We start from the raw sequence: 18,411 nt of genomic DNA on the forward strand, positions 1-18,411 counted from the left end.
GTATCTGAACCAATACTGACAGGGGCTGAACCAACCACTTTCTTGTCCACATTGTACTTGTCCTAACCATATAATCCACTTTCAGAACCGAATGTGGAGAAAAACGCGCTCCGTCCGCAGCGGAAGTACCTGCGTTGGCACAGACCCCAACAGAAATTTCAACGCTGGTTGGTGCTGTAAGTATCTGGCTGACTATTTTGCACGCATCTGTTGAAAAGCATAGGAGGAAAAATAACACAGGAAAACACAACAGTGTCTAAAACAAGAAAAAATATAAAATTTTATATATTAGAGTTCTAACTTTCTGAAAGCACAGACAAAAAACAGTTTATTTATTCAGTCAATAAAAATGTATTGTGTGCTCCATTGTGGTCCCAGCTGTGCTGGATGCTGGAAACATAAGACTGAACAAACCAGTCACAATCCTACTTCTTGTGGAAAGTACAACGTAGAAGAGACTGTCATTAAATAACTATTTAAATAAAATTGTAACATGATTACAATTTTATGATTCAACTCAGAAAATGATTACAGTAATACAGAAATTTCTCATGGAAATATCCTCTACTTACTAATTTTCTTACCTTTATTGATCTCATTGTCTAACACTACACAGGGACACATTGGTGATTTCACATGTAACTTTTTACCCTGTTAGCTTAAAAACGTACCATCCTAATCTTGTGGCTAAATGTATACATCCTTTATAATCTATACATACATGAGGATGATTATAACAATTCCTGTAAAAATAACTTACTTTTAACTCTCTAATTTGAAAGTTTGAAACATGTCCCACAAGAACTTCAGTAGATGACCATTTGCCATAAACAACAATATACGTTTTTTCAGCCATTGGAGCATCTCGAAGCCCGTGTGCTGACACTTACTGCGGACCTGCTGCAGAGTCTGAAAAGGAGACCAAAGCCCTGGCTGATTTCATCCGCAAAAACCTCTCCTCCATCAAAGCGTACCTCACAATCCACTCCTACTCCCAGATGCTGCTCTACCCTTACTCCTACGCTTACAAACTCCCGGCGAACAATGCTGAGTTGGTAAGTAGTCACGGTTGTAGATACGGTCTTTCACTGTTGGGATTTTTTAAATTCTATTCCCGAAAAAAAATTATAAGAACAATTTCTAGAAGTTCCATTATTGATTTTTGGTAGTACAAGTAAAAACTTACCACAGACTTATAAGGAATCTAAAATTGGTTAGACAAGTTGACTAAAAGAAATATGATTCTGATGTCGGAAATGGTCCCCAACATGCGTTTTATTCACTAATCTTCAAAATGACAACATTTCCACTTCTTCCTGCTTCACCGCAATACTGGTTCACGTGATGATTTGAGATGCATCTGGGATAATCAACCCAGTTCCTTCCTCTCATACAGGATCTTAATCAGAAAGTCAACTTTGCCCAGTTGTCTTGAGCTGGATTTGACAAAGGCAGAGCATGGCAGATGTCATTAGGAATTTGGCACATTTGGTTGATAGCGGGTTAGATGATGAGATCCTAAAATTGCTTATTTCACTGTTTGATCAGGTGAGACACAGAAGCAAATCAATCAATGAACAAATGATGTGAATGGGCCCTTACTAGATAGAGGAAATAATGCAAAGAAATTTAAGTATCCGTGACTCAAAAACCTAGCAATCTTGTTGAAGACTCAAGATAAAAACCACATGAAAAGTTAAATAGCATAACGGTTTAATGACATTCACATAAACAAATATCACAATCAATGTGTAATTTTTTAAATAAGCAGATTTGAATCCTTAAAACAATATTTTTTTAATTTATGAAACATCTGGCTGCCAGAAGTCGGGACCAATAATCTAAAAGTACAAGTATAAGATTTAAAGCATTTGAGTTAACATCAAAAAAAAGAAGTATCCCATTTAGACGATGACATAGATGTTTGGCTTACCTAAATGCGTAAATTCGAAGACCCAGTGACCTTAACACCTGGAAATTGTTGTTTTGTACTTTCAGAGACCAAATAAAACATGTAATGCTTGTAAATATTTTGTGAAGAGCACAATGGAAAAATAGCTCAGTTTCTTAGAAAATTGATAGCTAATAGTTGGCCAGGTCCTTTTCTTAAAAGAAAAAACTGCTACATTTTAAAAAGCTTCCCATTTTCCCTATCTGTAGCCAAAAAACAAAGGAAAACATCATTAGTAGGAACCATTAAATATTTCAGTTTTCCATTATACTCGGTCTGTAAGTGTTCCCAGCGGGCGCTCACAAGCCTGCTGTCCCAGAGATGGGTGTCGTCAGCTCCTCATTTCAAGCCAAGATTTCTGGCCACCAAAGGAGAAGAAGTGGGGTATGTTGTTTGCTTAATTCATGCGAATATGTTTAAATTGTTCCACATCAGAAGAAGAAAAGAGAAAGCTATAATAACTAAGCACTAATGAGTTAACAAGTATAATATTAAAATTAAAATTGTAAACTATATTAAGTGTAACAATAACTAATATATCCAGTTTGCTTAATATCAGCTAGTTTTAAACATAAATTCTAAAAGACTAATGCTGAAAGAAAAGCTTAAAGTGTTCTCAATAACTTTCCTTATTTGGGGAGTAAGTTTAAGCCCTTTGAGTAACAAAAGTTTTGTCACCCCACTGGATCTATACGATAATAATTAGTGTCTGGGCTACTCTGAAAGTCTACAAATTATCCCTAAAAAAAAAAAAAAGGAATCAAAGGTCAGCCCGGTGGCATAGCAGTTAAGTTCATGCACTCAGCTTCAGGGGTCTGGGGTTTGCCGGTTCAGATCCCAGGTGCAGACATGGCACCGCTTGTCAAGCCATGCTGTGGCAGCCGTCCCACATATAAAGTAGAGGAGATGGGCACAGGTGTTAGCTCAGGGCCAATCTTCCTCAGCAAAAAGAGGAGGATTGGCAGCAGATGTTAGCTCAGGGCTAATCTTCCTCAAAAAAAAATTCAAAAACAAAAAACAAAAAGAATCAAGTAAGTTATACCTTTAGAATCTCAGGAATAATTTTTGCTACTTCCTATGGGAGTTTTATCTTGAAAAAGACCCAAGACTCAGAGTTAGTGGGTTTAGTGGGCCAGTTCACATGTTGCCCAAGTGGTGTGAGACCATTCCAGCAGAATGCGAGCCACTGACGCTCTTCTCTAAAAATCACTTCTTCATTTAAAATCCAGGAAAGAGAGTCAATAGTAACAGAGAGAGTAGAAATCTTGTCCTCCAAAATTGTTTTTAAATTCTAATTAACAAAGAAGTGAAATAAACAGAATTCTATCAAAGTAAAACATTCATAATCTCAAAAAAAACACAGACCACAAAATAATCTTATCTTGGATGTTTATTTTTATACTCACAAAACTAGTAAATTCAGGAGAAGTACATGCTACTTCTTATCTGTTGCAGAGCATGATAAGATAGGTGACTAAAAGGCAAAACTTAATTGCATTTATATTACACTCATTGATTTAAAAGTTACCATAATTTCCAATAATTTTTTTCTGTGATTAAACTTTTGCCTAGTATCTTAAAAGAAATATTTAAATACCACTGGTAAAATCTAACATGATTTGATTTTTTTGATTATTTGATTCATTCTGGATCTAAATTTAGTTTGGCACCCCAAAGCAACTTAAATTTTTCAAATAACTAGAGATACTTTCAATATTTTTCTTATTTTGTATAATTCCAATTCACTTACTTCCTAAGCACATTTTGCTAGAACACTCATAACTATAGTGTTACTACAAATATATGTATATCTAAAAGAGAATTTGAGTCTCTCAAAAAGAAAAATACTGGCTTTTTCATGGTTTTTATTTGTAGTGGGGGTATCAAGGAAACAAAGTAAAAGTCTTGATCTAGAACGATTAATGTTCCATCCACACCTAGTGCCTCGATATTAATTCTCAATTAGAAAAATGTGGCCCCACTATAGAAAAAGAAAGATAGGAACAGATAAGTAAGATGAATTCTTGGCCTACTACATTATAGAAACTCAGAATTTTCTTAAAGGAATGCAAATCGGACTTTGTCTTGCACAGATTTCGGCCTAGATGTGTGTGTGTGTGTGTATATATATATATATATATATATATATATAATTCTTACTACTCTTTATACTCATAAAACTTATAACATTATATTTGTAGCCAAAAAAAGTGCTTAAAAAGGAATAAGACTTTAAACTGAAGGATATTATTCTGTACTCACATTAGCATTCTCAGCCCAAATTTAGGATATATCGTAAGTAGCAATCTTTTGATATCTGAGTCATGATAAAAATTTATGTGGCTTCATTTCTGAAAGATCGTACATGTAGCTTTCCCAACATTTACTCAAATCATGAGACAGCCTTCAGAGGGAAGAAAGGCAGAGATGGGAACGCAAAAGACCAATGAAGTAAAAGGACAAGAGAAGTAAGAGATGGATTACAAAGAAGGCTACAAAAAATATATCTTCAGTAAAAAGTATGAGGAATCATAAGAGTGTCTTACATACATAAAGCTTTCCAGTTTGCAGATTGCTTTCACACGTACCATATTATCTAAAGAAAGAATAGAAAGTGCACTGTGAGTTTCCAATGGCTTCATGAACTGTCCAGTCGCTCACTGTTGATTCCAATGTAAACCTCTATCACTATCTTTAAAGGAAGTTTTAAGACCCAGAAAAAGAATATACTTGCACTTCCAAAATTCTAAAGGAATTTAATGAAATATTGAATTGCACGACCAGTTTATTGTCAGAGGAAATAAAAACTAGGAGGCACAATTGAAAAAGTTCCCAAACTTACCCATATCTTTGCATTTATTGAGCAAAGAGAAACTTCCAATCTTTGGTCCACCTTCCGCCCAAAAAGGCCCACGTGGCACTGTTAATAATTATTATAATTACACTTCTAAGTTCAAAAGCAGGAACCCAGAATAATAACTGGTCAACTAAGTGTCTTGACCCATTCCTCAGGTTGACAAATGGAAGGTAGACGTGCACCACACACAGGGGCAGATCCAGGGCATGCATCTCACACCACATGTCTGCATGAAGCACTGAATTTTACAGCTGGAAATCGTGGAATTTCTCTGGTTCTGCTTTCTCATTTCCAGCTGAGACAACGGAGTCTTGGCTAAGTCAATATCAGTGGAGAGGCAGCCACAGGCCTAGAGTTATTGGATCCTGAAGAATTTCCTAGGCTGCCCCAACTTCAAAGAAACACACACGTATTTGTGTAGCCATGTTCTATGTCGGTACCCCACGCAGCTGTTTTGCAGAAGAACATTCATCAAATAAAGTCTTTCACCCCACAAATACATCACTATTACCTCTGTCCCTGGACATCGCTAAGAATTCACACTGGTAAAGTGAGATGCCTGACTTCTTGCGGCTCGGTCTTTGTGATTCTGGCTCATACTTTCATGGGTACATATTCATTAACCAAGAGAAAGATGACAGTCTTTCTGAAAAATTATTAAACTTGACCAAAATATAGAAATCCATTTCTAAAGTCTGATACATTCCAGTCCAGTGGTACCTCATCACCTCTTAATTAAAGTTTTAGCTAATGAGCCATCAAGATAGAAATCCACCGCTCCACCCAAGCACATGAGCATAGAGCAAGAGCATGATTAGAGATAAACATAAAAATCAGAAAGAAGAGATGTTGTGATTAGGAGGTGGACAATTGCAGGAAAATGCGCACACCCAATCACAGCTGTCACCCTGCCCCTGCCTAATAACAAAAACAACAAGGCCACGGTCCCACTGTCAGGCAGGCTACCAGTAGCTAAGGCAAACAGGACTTGAGGCACAAAACATTCACTTCAGGAATTTTCTCCGAATTTCTAATCTCATTTATAAGGCAAGAAAAAATTTTTTTCTTTTTGGTGAGGAAGATTGGCCCTGAGCTAACATCTGTGCCAATCTTCCTCTATTTTGTATGTGGGGTGCCACCACAGCATGGCTTGATGAGCAGTGTGTAGGTCCGCGCCCCGGATCCAAACCCACAAACCCCGGGCCACCAAAGCCATGCATGCAAACTTAACCACTATGCCACCAGGCCAGCCGAAGACAAAAAAATTTTAAATGACAACTGCAGAATTTCTTTGATTAGAGAAACTGGTTGCTGATTTACCAATACACATTTTAAGTGACTTCTCAGCTTGTCAGAATTCCACTACAGGGCCTAGCCGGTACACGGCTCATCAGGCAACTAGCAGAAACTTCACTGAGCACCTGTTGAGAGCTCAGCATAAACCATGGTTCCTGCCATTGAGAACATAGAGTCTTATTGAAATAGTAAGACTCAGATGTCAGAAACCATACCAGAGAAGTATAGAATTGGGAGATTCCAACTGGGCACAGTGGTAGGAATTCAGGGCAGGAAAATGGCAACGTGTGATGAAGCTATTCAAGGAAGGTTCTAGAAAGGACATAGAATTTGTTCTGAGCCTTGCAGGATGGGCAGAATTTGGGTGGCTGAGGAAGGAAGAGAGTATTTTAGGCACAGAGAAGAGCCAACGAACGTGCAACTGTGGGACTGAGAAATGGAGTTGAGGAGTAGAGTAGAAGGGGTCAGCCTGTTTTGAGTGTTCTTGTGAGGGAAAAATGGGAGTGACGTAATCGGATTATGAAGGGACTTGAATGTGAGAATGAATCCCATGTCACAGCGGGCCCTGGAGCCAGTGATCCGGTAAACAAGAGTGCCAGGTCGGGTACAGGACTCCTGGTTAGATCTGAATTTCAGATTAACAACAAATAATTTTTAGTGTTTAAGTATGTTCCAAATATTGCATGGAATAGACTTATACTGAAAAAGTATTCATTATTTGTCTGAAATTTAAATGTAACCGGGTAGCCCTGTATTATTTGCTAAATCTGGCAGCCCTGCTGGTGAAATGACATTCTAGGGGGATTGGCGTAGCAGTGGTATTTAGGAGACACTTAGATTATTGTCGGTAGAGAAAAATAAGGCGTTCCCAGCACCTTTAAAACCAGTTGTCTTCCTTTTTAATTTTCTCTCTAAGATACACTCTTGTTTACCATAATTATGTCTTTTATCTGACTTTCCTTTAAACTAACTTTGCCCCCTTCCCGGTCCCCAGGGGACATTTGGCAATGTTGGGGAGATATTTTGGGTGTCGTAACTGTGGGAATGCTCTCGGCATGGAGCGGGTAGAAGCCAAAGGATGCTGATAAACATCCTACAATGCACAGGGCAGCCCCCACAACAAAGAATGATCCAGCCCACACGTCAAGAGCACTGAGGTTGAGAAACTCTGCTCTCAACAAAGATAACAAGAGTCACATTCCTGGCCAAAGGTCCCTGACCCTCACAGGATCTCACACCCTCCTCACAAGTAGTTTACAACATTCTGCAAATCTGCAGTGCAAGTAACCCTGGACATCCCCATTATACAGCATTTATTTTCTAATGTTTGTTAAGAAACACCACCTCCACAAAAAAAAAAAAATCTCTGGACTTTGCAACTTTAGCTGACTCACACTTCACATTTTCCTTGAATTTTAAAGAGCTTAAAAATACTAGTGCAGATCAGCCAAAGAAACAATTTGGTTTCCATCAGGGGAAGCATTCTCACTCTTCCCGTAGGCTCTGCCAAGATGGGCAGGCGCTGCTCTCTGGAGTCAAGCGTCTCTCCAAACTCCTTGTCCTTCTCTAATCTCTGGGCTTTGCAGCCAGAGCCCGCATCTGTTTACCTCCTCTTTTTTCTCAGAAACATATTTGTTTTTTCCGAATCCCAAAGGCTTTCCCTCAGGGCCTGTGTGGAGGCCTGGCGGGCTTCTCCTTTCGCACTAAAATTATAAGCGTTAAGTTCCTCATTGGTCCCTTGGTGTAAGTTACCCATTATCACAGGACAGATGAAGGAAGCTGCGGTGAAAGATCGCTCTGATGCTTCCATTATCACGTGTGTTCACCCAGAGGGATGGTCAACCTCAGGACTTAAGTTAGAAACAAAACTCTGAAGAAAATCTCCTGTGAATTGGTTTATAGCCACAGTCAGTTCGGGGCTTGTACTGTAACAATGGCCCAGCGGACGATGAGAAGAGGCCGCCCCGCGTCACGACACTGGCTGTGCACACAGAGGTTGCAGTGGGCACCATGAGCACAGTCATGGGACAGGGGCTTCCTGATCACGTGTTAGCTGGGAACGCAGGTCAGCGGAAAGGAGCACTCTCGCCTGTTCATCTCACCAGCCCCCGGGAGCTCAGAGCCTGGGGAAACATTACTCTAATCAGTCCTTTGTCCCTTGGACTTTGAGCTGGATGGGACATTTTAGACTCTCTCTCTCTGTCTTTTGTCCTATAGCCAAGGCTTCTTTTTAAGAAAACAGGTGACAAAAGAGAACATCCATAAGACATGGTAGGAAACTCATCTCTAAGGATTAATAAAGGCTGGCCATGTTTGACCTTGCCTGGGAGCAAAGTTTTCTCTGAGGCTGATTTATATTTAGCTTCCTTCTGTTCCTTACAATTGGTAAAACCAGCTCCAGCAACACTTCTTTTGAAGTATTCCAAGGCTACAAGGAGAAGTATAAAAGAGCACGAAATTTACAGCAAGAAGCACCTAGCTCAAGTCAGCCACTTATGGGGATGCTTGCCCTTGGGTAAGTTCTTTCATCCTCTCTCAGTTTCAGTTCTTTTATCTGTAAAATGGGGATAAAAATATCTAGCTCTTATCAAGAGCTCTTTTTAAAGTCTAAGGTTTTATGCAAATGTTAGTTCTTATTTTGAACCCATTGAGCAAGGATGCAAGATGTCCCTCAAATGACAGATTGAACACAAAGTGTCATTAATTGGAGTTTCAAGATGTGAACGAGGCTCTCTGATGTGCGAGTGCTCTGCGGGTCTTTCTTCAGCTGTCTTAGACCCTTTTTACAGAAAAGGACAAGGGAAAGGAGTTACCATTCTAACATTCTAGCAAAGGCAGAGCTCACCTCTCTCCCATTCCTGGCAGGGCCCATCCACCCATCTTGTTTGGAACATTCCCACCAAGCGTGCTGCCCCACGTGGCATTCCATTCTGTTAGAAAATTCTATGTTGATGAAATGTGGACAGATAATGTTTGGAAGATAAATGAGCAACATTTGTGAAAGTATTTGAACTCTTCAAAGAAAAAGACCCATACTGATTCCAGGGATTTTTGTTAACATAATCGGAATTCTCAATATGATATTTTGGTTGATTGATGTCTGTTCTGATTTTTTTGTCTCTCAGCCTTGGAGGAGCTGAGAGAAAGGGTGCACAGACTTCATTTCTTTAAAGATTAATAGAAATAAGTAAAGCACACAGCAGAGGTCAATGTCTAAATGTGGCAACCCATCAACCATCACTATGTGGTACCGCCACGCTCCCTACGAGCATCCCCAATCTCCACTCAGGTGGGTTCAGCCTTTGCAGAGCCCAGCACTCTGTGAACACACACACACCCAAATTGGGCCCATCTGTTATGGCCTGAAGCCCTAGGATAAGACTCAACCAACCAACCATGTGCTAGGAGCTGTGCAATCTGCTGAGGACACAAAATGAATGGCCTGGGGGGCAAACAGATGCAAAAACAATTGACTACAGTTCAGTGATAAGAACTCTGCTAGAGATGTGAGCCCTCACAAAGGAGGGGGCCTCAGGGCTCCCTAAGAGAGTTAGGGGCATCTTCACAAAGAAGGTGACACTAAAACTGAATCTGGAAGAACAATGGCAATTCCAACGAAGGGAGAAGGATGCCCAAAGTCCTGGAGGTCGGGAGAAGCAGGAAGGGGTGTACAGGTAAGAAGTGCAGGGAAGCCTGGCTCAGAAGAAATGTGGGGATGCACAGCCAGTGATGCAGCCTGAGAGAGAAGGGAGGGACTAACTCACAAAGACTCTTTACGCCAAGAGAGGAGGCTGGACTTCAATAGAAGGTGAGAGAGCTAATGAAAGATGTGGCAAGGAGGTGATGCTAAGAAGATGAGTGACGAGGTAAATATCAAGATGAGAGAGAAATTGAGGACAAGGAGAGCCAAGGCTGAGGCACGAACTGAATGTTCCTTCAACAGGTACCAGTGACGGGAACAACATAACCCCCCTTTTTTTTTTTTTTTTTTTAAAGATTTTATTTTTTCCTTTTTCTCCCCAAAGCCCCCCCGGTACATAGTTGTATATTCTTCGTTGTGGGTCCTTCTAGTTGTGGCATGTGGGACGCTGCCTCAGCGTGGTCTGATGAGCAGTGCCATGTCCACGCCCAGGATTCGAACTAACGAAACACTGGGCCGCCTGCAGCGGAGCGCGCAAACCCAACCACTCAGCCACGGGGCCAGCCCCCAAAATAACCCCTTGTTAAGCTAACATCAATCTTAGATGTTGCTTCACCATCAAAGGCAGAGCAACTGTTTCCAAAAGACGCCTCTGAAGGCTCAGAAAGCACTTGGTTATTGCTTTGAGGAAAGGCAAACTGAACACGTCCCTGTGGCCCTAACAGTAGTCATGACTAAACTGATAAGTTGATAAGTCAAAGGAGATAACAGGCCCCTTCGGTTTTGTCAGATAACTCAAATATTATGTTAAACCAATAAATATATTAAGAGACTTGAAGGTCAACTGACGTACAGGAGTTCAACAGATAGTGACAACGATCTTCTTGTCTTAAATTTTCTCTAGTCTTCATAACGTTTCACATTTGGAACTAATCCTGAAGAATCATATTTCTTTTTTTTTCCCAACTTTACTGAGATATAATTGACATATAACATTGTGTAAGTTTAAGATGTACAGTGTGATGATTTGATATGTGTGTATATTGAGAAATGTTTACCATATCAGTTAATGCATCCTTCACCTCACGTAATTATCATTTTGTTGTTCTTATGTCGAGAAGATTAAAGCTCTACTGCCAGCAACTTTCAAATACACAACACAGTGTTGTTAACTAGAGTTACCGTGCTGTACGTTACACCTTCCAAACTTATTAGAATCCTATTTCTACTAACTAAAAGTAATGATTCAAGGCTTAAGAGGGGAAAAAACAGAACAGGAGAAAAGCCTGAGGAAGGTGGCTAGGAAAGGAATAAGTTCTCTAGGATCAGAGGTTCTGCCTTACAGAAAAATAACTAACTAGAGATTTCCTTGGATGGATGGAAAGTTAAAGAAATTGTAGAATAGTAGGAAATATACTGTTTACCTACAAAAGAACTGGCACTGCAGCATGTTCACGTCTCTAAGAGATGGTTTTAAATCTCGTCTGAGCACATGCAATGATTGTAGGTTATTCCGATTTCAACGAGCAAAGGCCCCTTACTAAGGGGAGGAGAGAAGACCCAAGTGTAGGTCATTGGTTAGAATAAGGAGAAACAGTAGGAACTATGCATTTAGATCACAACACTGAAGGTTCTCGCAGTAAGAGAAAGCACACATTAGTCTACCAGTTTGGAGAAAAAGGAAGTGAAGTCCTAAAATTTTCAAGTTACTCTTCCAAAACTGAGAATAATAACTTAGTTCCAGGAAACTGATTTCATTATTTCAGTGAACCAGATCAGAAAAATCATGATTCAAATTTTCTAGTTCTGTCTAAATTTTCTAACTTACCACTTGGTTGGTCAAGCATTAAGTCTTGGGAGCTGGAATCCTTGAAGTCTTGCAGCCATGCCCTCATCAATTTGACCTAAGACTCTACTAAACTGGTTTTAATATTAGAACAAGACTAAGGGAAGTTGCCACTTTGTAAAAAATAGGATTATTCTGATTTCATCACCAGCCTCACAGTTTTCCAAGTATATGTCCAAGACATAATCAAGATGCCAAAGTATGAAATATAGCTAGTTTCATAACCAGAATGAATTATGGCTAATTCTCCTGTAGTAAACAATCGGATTTTCAGATCTGTATTCCTCAGAGAGCTCAGTCGGGACTTGTTTTTCAAGTGATTCATTTAAATAAGAGCATCCCAGTGGCCTTTACGGTGCAGGGGCGGGATGCAGAGCCCTTCTCCTAAGAAGCTGGGCGTAGAGGCCCGAGGGCAAAGGTCTTAGGAGAGGGTGAAGCTGCTTCTAAGAAGAAAACGTAATACTTGCTCCTTTTTTTATTCTGGAATTCAAATGTTCTGCACTTTGAAGTAGAATGAATGTTCTCTAATTTTTCAGTCTGAAAATCTTCTAACCTGGAACTACCCCTTGTCCTTGGAGCTGCCAATTCCTAAGCTTTTCTCTGCTGGCCCTGCATGTTGCACGGACCATCCAATCATTCCTAGTGTCGCTTCTAACACTCCTGCCCCAACTCACGCAATCCTGTCATGACTTTATCTTGGCTTTATAACCTGCCACTTTTCCAGGTGGTTTTTGTTTGGTTTGGTTTGGTTTGGGGTTATTTTGTGTGTTTTCGATTTTTGTTTGTTTCTCTGTAAGAGGTAGGCAACCTCTTTGGACAACCATAAAGACTTCCTTGCCTCCTTGCTTTTCTCTTACAAGCTCCAGAGACAAGATAGACTTGCCAAACTGATCCTTAGACATAACCTAATTCTTAATACACAGTGACATTTTCCTATGTCAGTAAAGGCGATCTCTGTGACAGTTACAGATCACTAGAGCCTTGCTTCTCTAACCTGAATTAAGGTTAAAAAAACAATGTTTAACAAGCCTAAGTAAGAATTCCAGGAGGGGCCGGTCCCGTGGCCGAGTGGTTAAGTTCTGCACGCTCCACTTTGGTGGCCTGGTTTCACAAGTTTGGATCGCAGGTGGGCACCCACACCACTCATTGGCCATGCTGTGGCAGTGACCTACATATAAAGTGGAGGAAGATCGGCACAGATGTTAGCTCAGTGCTAATCTTCCTCAAGCAAAAGAAAAAAGAGAGAGAAAGATTGGCAACAGATGTTAGCTCACGGCTAATCTTCCTCACCAAAAAAAGTAAAAAAAAAGAAAAAAAAAGAATTCCAGGAAAGAAGAAAAGACCAACTAAGTTCTATGTAAATAAAAAAGAAAACAAAGTAAGATCGTCCTCTGAGTAAAACAGAACTTATCATTAAGACCTACATACTTTACTGCAACAACGATTTAAAATCAATGGAAGGACCTAATTCTCAAATGGTAGGGTAAGAAGAGTGCTAATCATGCTCTGAGTTCCAACAAACAGCTACCAGACAACTACGAAGTGGCAAGCCCTGGGCTGGACCCTGGGCCACTGAGATAAAAGACAGAAAAAGTAACAGAGAACTCAGAGGCCAGCAATGGTGTGGACACAATATAACACACGTGTGTGGCAGAGGGAAGCTCAGAGTGAGTGTGTGGGGAGAGCACAAGGGAAGCCATCCTTTCACAAGAATCACTTGGATCATATGACTAAGCTGGACACACTGGAATGGGCACTGAATAAGCACAAAACACTAACCCAAATTGTGACTAACACGTCCTCAATGTCTTAGAAACCATTTGCGGGTGTGCGTCTGTCAACGTGTCTTTTATTTATTTCCTCACTCACTGCTGGTTCTTTGCAGAACGCCCTGGCCAAAGCCACCGTAAATGAACTGGCCAGCCTGTATGGCACCAAGTACACGTACGGCCCAGGAGCCTCGACAATCTGTGAGTCTGCCCTTCAGAACCGTGCAAAGAAAGCCCAGGTTTCTGCCCAGGTCTGAAAGGATTAGAAATACTAGAAGAAAGGCCCAGTCTTGTCATCAAGGGGCCTCCAATGCGGTCGGAGAGGCTCCAATCCTGAGGGTGTTTTTAAAACTTTATGTAGAATATGTTTTTCTGTCTTCTTTCCCTTTTTCAAACTGCTCTGAATCAGATGGAGTATAATCTTTTCTCAAGGGGGTTCTAGCAGAAACAACCCACCTATTCGTACTTTTGAACCTCGTGTATGTTTTCTTCAGACTAGCTCAATGAGGTTTCTTCTCCATGATACCGTAAGCCCTCGGAGGGCAGGAGCCACGTCTTTCCTTTGTCCTGACAGCTCCAGAGTTGAGCCCATGGCCTGCTGCTCAGTCGGGGCTGTGCCGTCCATGAATGAATGAATGAACACATGAATGAATAGGGGAATACGTAATCTGTGTGGCAGTGACATCCTAACTGTTAGTGGATGAATAACTGAATAAATCCCTAGTCTCCGCCAGGCCAAATGCTGGACGCTGAGAAACAAAGATAAGGCACAGCGCCGCCCTCAGGCTGCTCCCACTCCATCACTCAGCACAGTCCCGCAGGGTTTGGAGTCCTCCCCTCTCGCCAATGAACAGGCAGCTTTCCTTATTTTCCTAGGAGACACACCTTCTTTTCCCGGGAAATCATATATATTTTATAAACGAATTACCACCGTATAGCGTAGTTTACCATGGCACACAAGCACGCTGAGAAGTTTCTATATCACAAAGTACATACTTCCTGGGGCATTAAACACGTCACTCCCAGGAAGCAAGCTTAGAGGTAAGACTGCACTAACTTTGTAAAATAGCCCCCATATCTCTTATGATCCAGTTTACTAGACTACTGACCTACTCATATTATTTTGTACAGTGAAACATTTATAATTATAAAAGGAAGCTGGCATTTTTTTTTAACCTCCTTCCTAGGTTTAAGATTTTTTTTTTCTGCTGCTCGCACATTTCAGATCCTGCCGCTGGCGGCTCCGATGACTGGGCTTACGACCAAGGAATCAAATACTCCTTCACCTTTGAACTCCGGGACACAGGCAGATATGGCTTTGCGCTCCCTGAATCCCAGATCCGGGCAACCTGTGAGGAGACGCTGCGGGCCGTCAAATACGTGGCCAGCTACGTCCTGGAGCATCTGTACTAGTGGAGAACTCCCCGAGCCGTATTTCAAAATGCTCTCTCTTTGTTTCGTTTCTGTGCTGAGTTCTTATTTTGGTTTGCCTGGATGTTTTCCAGATCCCAATCTTTCTCTGAAGCTTCTGGGTCTATTAAACTACTTGCATCTTTTAATACTGACCATAATAAGAGTGAATCACTATAATTGAAAAACGTGACAGACTGCTTCTCTGGGAGGAAAGTGATGTGAACAGATGACTAAGCAAGCTGTGCACAGGCGGTGATGTGGGTCAGCCGTAGAGGAGTTAGAGTCCCCGGGGCGTCGGCCCACACTGGCAGCGTGCAGACACGCGCGGGTTACAGGGGGGCGGCTTGTGAAGGAGAACCATGGGGGAACTCAGGATGGTAGAATGTGTGCAGGTGAAAAGACTCCACCTCAGCTGAGTTCCGTCTCAGCTCCTTCAGGTTACTGCATGAGCCATCCGCCACGTGCCAAGCAGCGGGCTCAGCGAGCGAGGACAGAGCAACAACAAAGAAAAATACCATTTCTGCTCTCGAGGGTGGTACAGCCATTTGGGAAGACAGTCATGAAGTAATTATTTAATAATTAGTGATTTAATTTATATCAAGCAAATAAGTGCCAGGCAGTCTACATAAAAGGAACGTATAAAAGGTCTCCCTCTCTGGCATAGGGGAGAAGGCTGTCTCAGGCAGTGCGGAAATGTGAAGAATGAGTCACAACCAGCTGGACCAAGGGAGCACCCCTACCGGGCCCTGTGGCTATTCAGAAGCCGTGAGAAGAAAGCCAGAGAGGGTGGAACTTGGAGAGTCGAGGGAAGGGGGAGGTGTGGCGGCTGAGGAGGGAGATAGAGACCATATCAGGCAGAGCTCAGAGGTCCCGTTAACGATTTGGAACATTGGTCTGAGAACAATGAAAAGTTACTGAAGACATTACACCGTAAATGGCATGGTCAGAGGTTCTTTGAAACACCAGCCAGAGAAGGCGAGGGCATCAGAATGGAAGGGAAACCAGAGAGCGCCAAGGCCCTGGCTGGACCATTTAGGCCTAAAATGAAAGAGGCAAAAATCACTCCATGACTCGTGCATCACACATGACTTGAAGTTTTCCAGACTCAGAACTGAACATGCTAATATTGGACAGTATTGTGCAAAGTTCAAATTTTAAAATAGAACAATATGTATTTAGTTATAATTTAGGGGAATCTCTTCCTTTAAAATAATATAAAAAATATTAGTTCATTGTTTTCTATGTGGATTCAAGGAAAATAGGATTCCATATCTAGCATAATATGTTGAAATATGTCTAACAGTGTTCCATTCCAAAAAAGAGTCCTGTGAAGTCACAACGATTTGTTCGGAAGTTGTCAAGAGAAAGAACGATTAATTGCACTAATTGTCCACTAGATGGTAGCAGTGCAGCTGTTACAATTTACCAAGCAGTCATCTTCAAAATAATTTAGTAATATGTTATTTAAATAGGCAGAGAAAAAGAGACACCTTCAGTGCAGAAAAGAAATTCCTGTGAATTCTTAAGCAGTACTGATGGAACTTTAAAAAATAGTAAGTTAGCTAAATTATCTTCCCCCTGCAATTTAGGTCATATCCGTGTTGTGAATCGGAGGGTCACCTGAGCGAAGCGGGGTTGCCGCAGGCACATCGCTTCATCCACACACAGTCGGAGGACCGGCCCCCGCCCCCTCCAGCGGGTACCCGCGACCTGGAACCGACGAACGCGGGCGCCCGGAGTTCAGAAGTAGGGTGGGTAAACCATGCGCCCACAGCCCGGGACGCGCCCTGAGCCTTGCCTTTCCCCAGGGGTGTGACTACAGAACAGCAAGGCTGGTTTTCCAGTCTGGATTAGGGAAGTTCTCCATCCCTGGACTCACGTGCCATCTGTCACCTGCTTCTGCCGGCGAACCTAATGAATTGGTCCGAGAGAGAATTTCAGGCCCAGGAGGAAGAGAAGGAAGAACGACAACAGCTAATGATGTCATTTGGGCACCAAATGGGGTCTTGATGAGCCTCTTAGGTCGTCTCATTTGAGGAGGTAGTGACTCCCCCTGCACCAGGGCGGACCCCGCGGAACCACACACCACGTCTTTGTCCAGAAATGCCACCTTGGCTGTCACTAATGAAGTTCTCTGCAGCATTAGGCAAAGCAGTTTCGTTTCGATACTGAGTCCAACATACACAGCTAAGGGTCACAAATTTTTCCTTCAACATATGCTTTATGAAATGCCTGAAGATATTCCAGAAGTTCACCGGATTTGATTTGAAGATAGAGAATTATTTGAAAGATTCCAGTAAATCACAAGAAAACTTTTGCTTCCATTTTCTAGGACATTTCCTTTCTATAATAATGTTTGAAAAATATGCAAAAAAGCATAGCTTAAAAAAATAAAGTGATATTTTAAACCATGGCTAGACATGTACTACTGAAAAATCCTAGGAGTGCAAAGATCCAGAAAGATGGAAAATTATTGCCGTGTGAAACGCTCGACTTTAAATCTCTTTTTAAAGAGATTAATTTAACCTATGAAACATCATACTGTCTTACAGTCAACCCTAAAATGATACGGTGTCCAACAGCTGCTCATCCTCCTCCGTACATATGCCAAGACCTTTTACAATTCTTGATGCAGTAATGTAAGGTTGTACTGAACTATACTTGCCAAGAAAACACACTCATTCTGAGAAAAAGCTCCAGACTATTCTTGAAATCCATCTATTGTACAGTTCTTGAGGCTAAACAGGTTGGGGAGAGTGAAAGGTCTTAAAAGCATCCCACATCTATGTCCTGTTCCAGAAAGAGACCTGTCAGTATGCAACAGGTGTAAAGAAGACGATCTGTTCACCTGCAGTCTTCTCCTGAGAGATACCAGGATCCTCAAGTGTTTACTTAGATCCCTAGCTAAAATAGAAAGATCCTTCCTACTTGACCTGAAACCAGGCATAGCAGCCTCTCTACATAGTTTTAAATCTAGTCAAACAGAAAAAGGCTTCAAGAAAATATATTGGAATGCTAGAATGAAGGGTGATTTCTTTCTTCTTTCAACTTTTCTGTATTTTGCTAAATCATTTTCAATGGGCATTTATTACTTTTAAAGTCAGAAAATAAAACTCCAAAAAGCAAAGCTATCACATAAAAAAATTTTCTTGAGGTAGTCCACATTAAAACAAATGCAGAGGGATATTTCACCCCTAAAGGTCATAGCCACCACTTTAATCCCCCACATGACAAATGCAGATGCTCAGTTCTGCAGCCTTGCGGTGGCCAACGGTAAGTCAGTTTACAGAACAACTCTGTCAACTATCTAGAGGGCACCGGCTCGTTCTTTGAGGGCCTGCCATCCACCAAGTCCTCGACATATGCTATCTTCCCACAGCCGCTTGTTAGAGCTGCCTTTGCATCCCCACTTTACAGATTAGGAAACGAAGGCCCAGAAGGACTAGGCAGCCCACTCAAGGTGAAAAAGCTAGTGTCTGATGTTACATCCATCTAACTCCAAAGTGGAGCTCTTTCTTGTCCTCTGTGCCCCTGACAAACGCACCCTTAGAAGCAATGGAGCGAGCGTTTGCTTTGGGAGTTTCTAGTGCTGATGAGCTTGTCCAATGTCCAGAACACGAAGGCGTCTGCAAAACCTTC

At 41.5% G+C, this 18,411-nt stretch overlaps 1 protein-coding gene across 1 annotated transcript in view; it reads left to right on the top strand.

The window, feature by feature from the left end:
- Positions 1-14,918, top strand: part of CPB1 (carboxypeptidase B1) — a 43,410-nt gene extending 28,492 nt beyond the window's left edge. The window contains exons 9-12 of the mRNA XM_001492044.4: positions 86-176; positions 853-1,055; positions 13,476-13,560; positions 14,585-14,918. Of these exons, the coding sequence (XP_001492094.2) occupies positions 86-176; positions 853-1,055; positions 13,476-13,560; positions 14,585-14,772 (567 nt within the window). The 3' untranslated portion in view covers positions 14,773-14,918. The remainder of the gene's footprint in view (positions 1-85; positions 177-852; positions 1,056-13,475; positions 13,561-14,584) is intronic.
- The last annotated feature ends 3,493 nt before the right edge of the window (positions 14,919-18,411 follow it).

The sequence above is a fragment of the Equus caballus genome, chromosome 16 (assembly GCF_041296265.1).
Source record: "Equus caballus isolate H_3958 breed thoroughbred chromosome 16, TB-T2T, whole genome shotgun sequence".
Classification (NCBI taxonomy): Eukaryota; Metazoa; Chordata; class Mammalia; order Perissodactyla; family Equidae; genus Equus; species Equus caballus.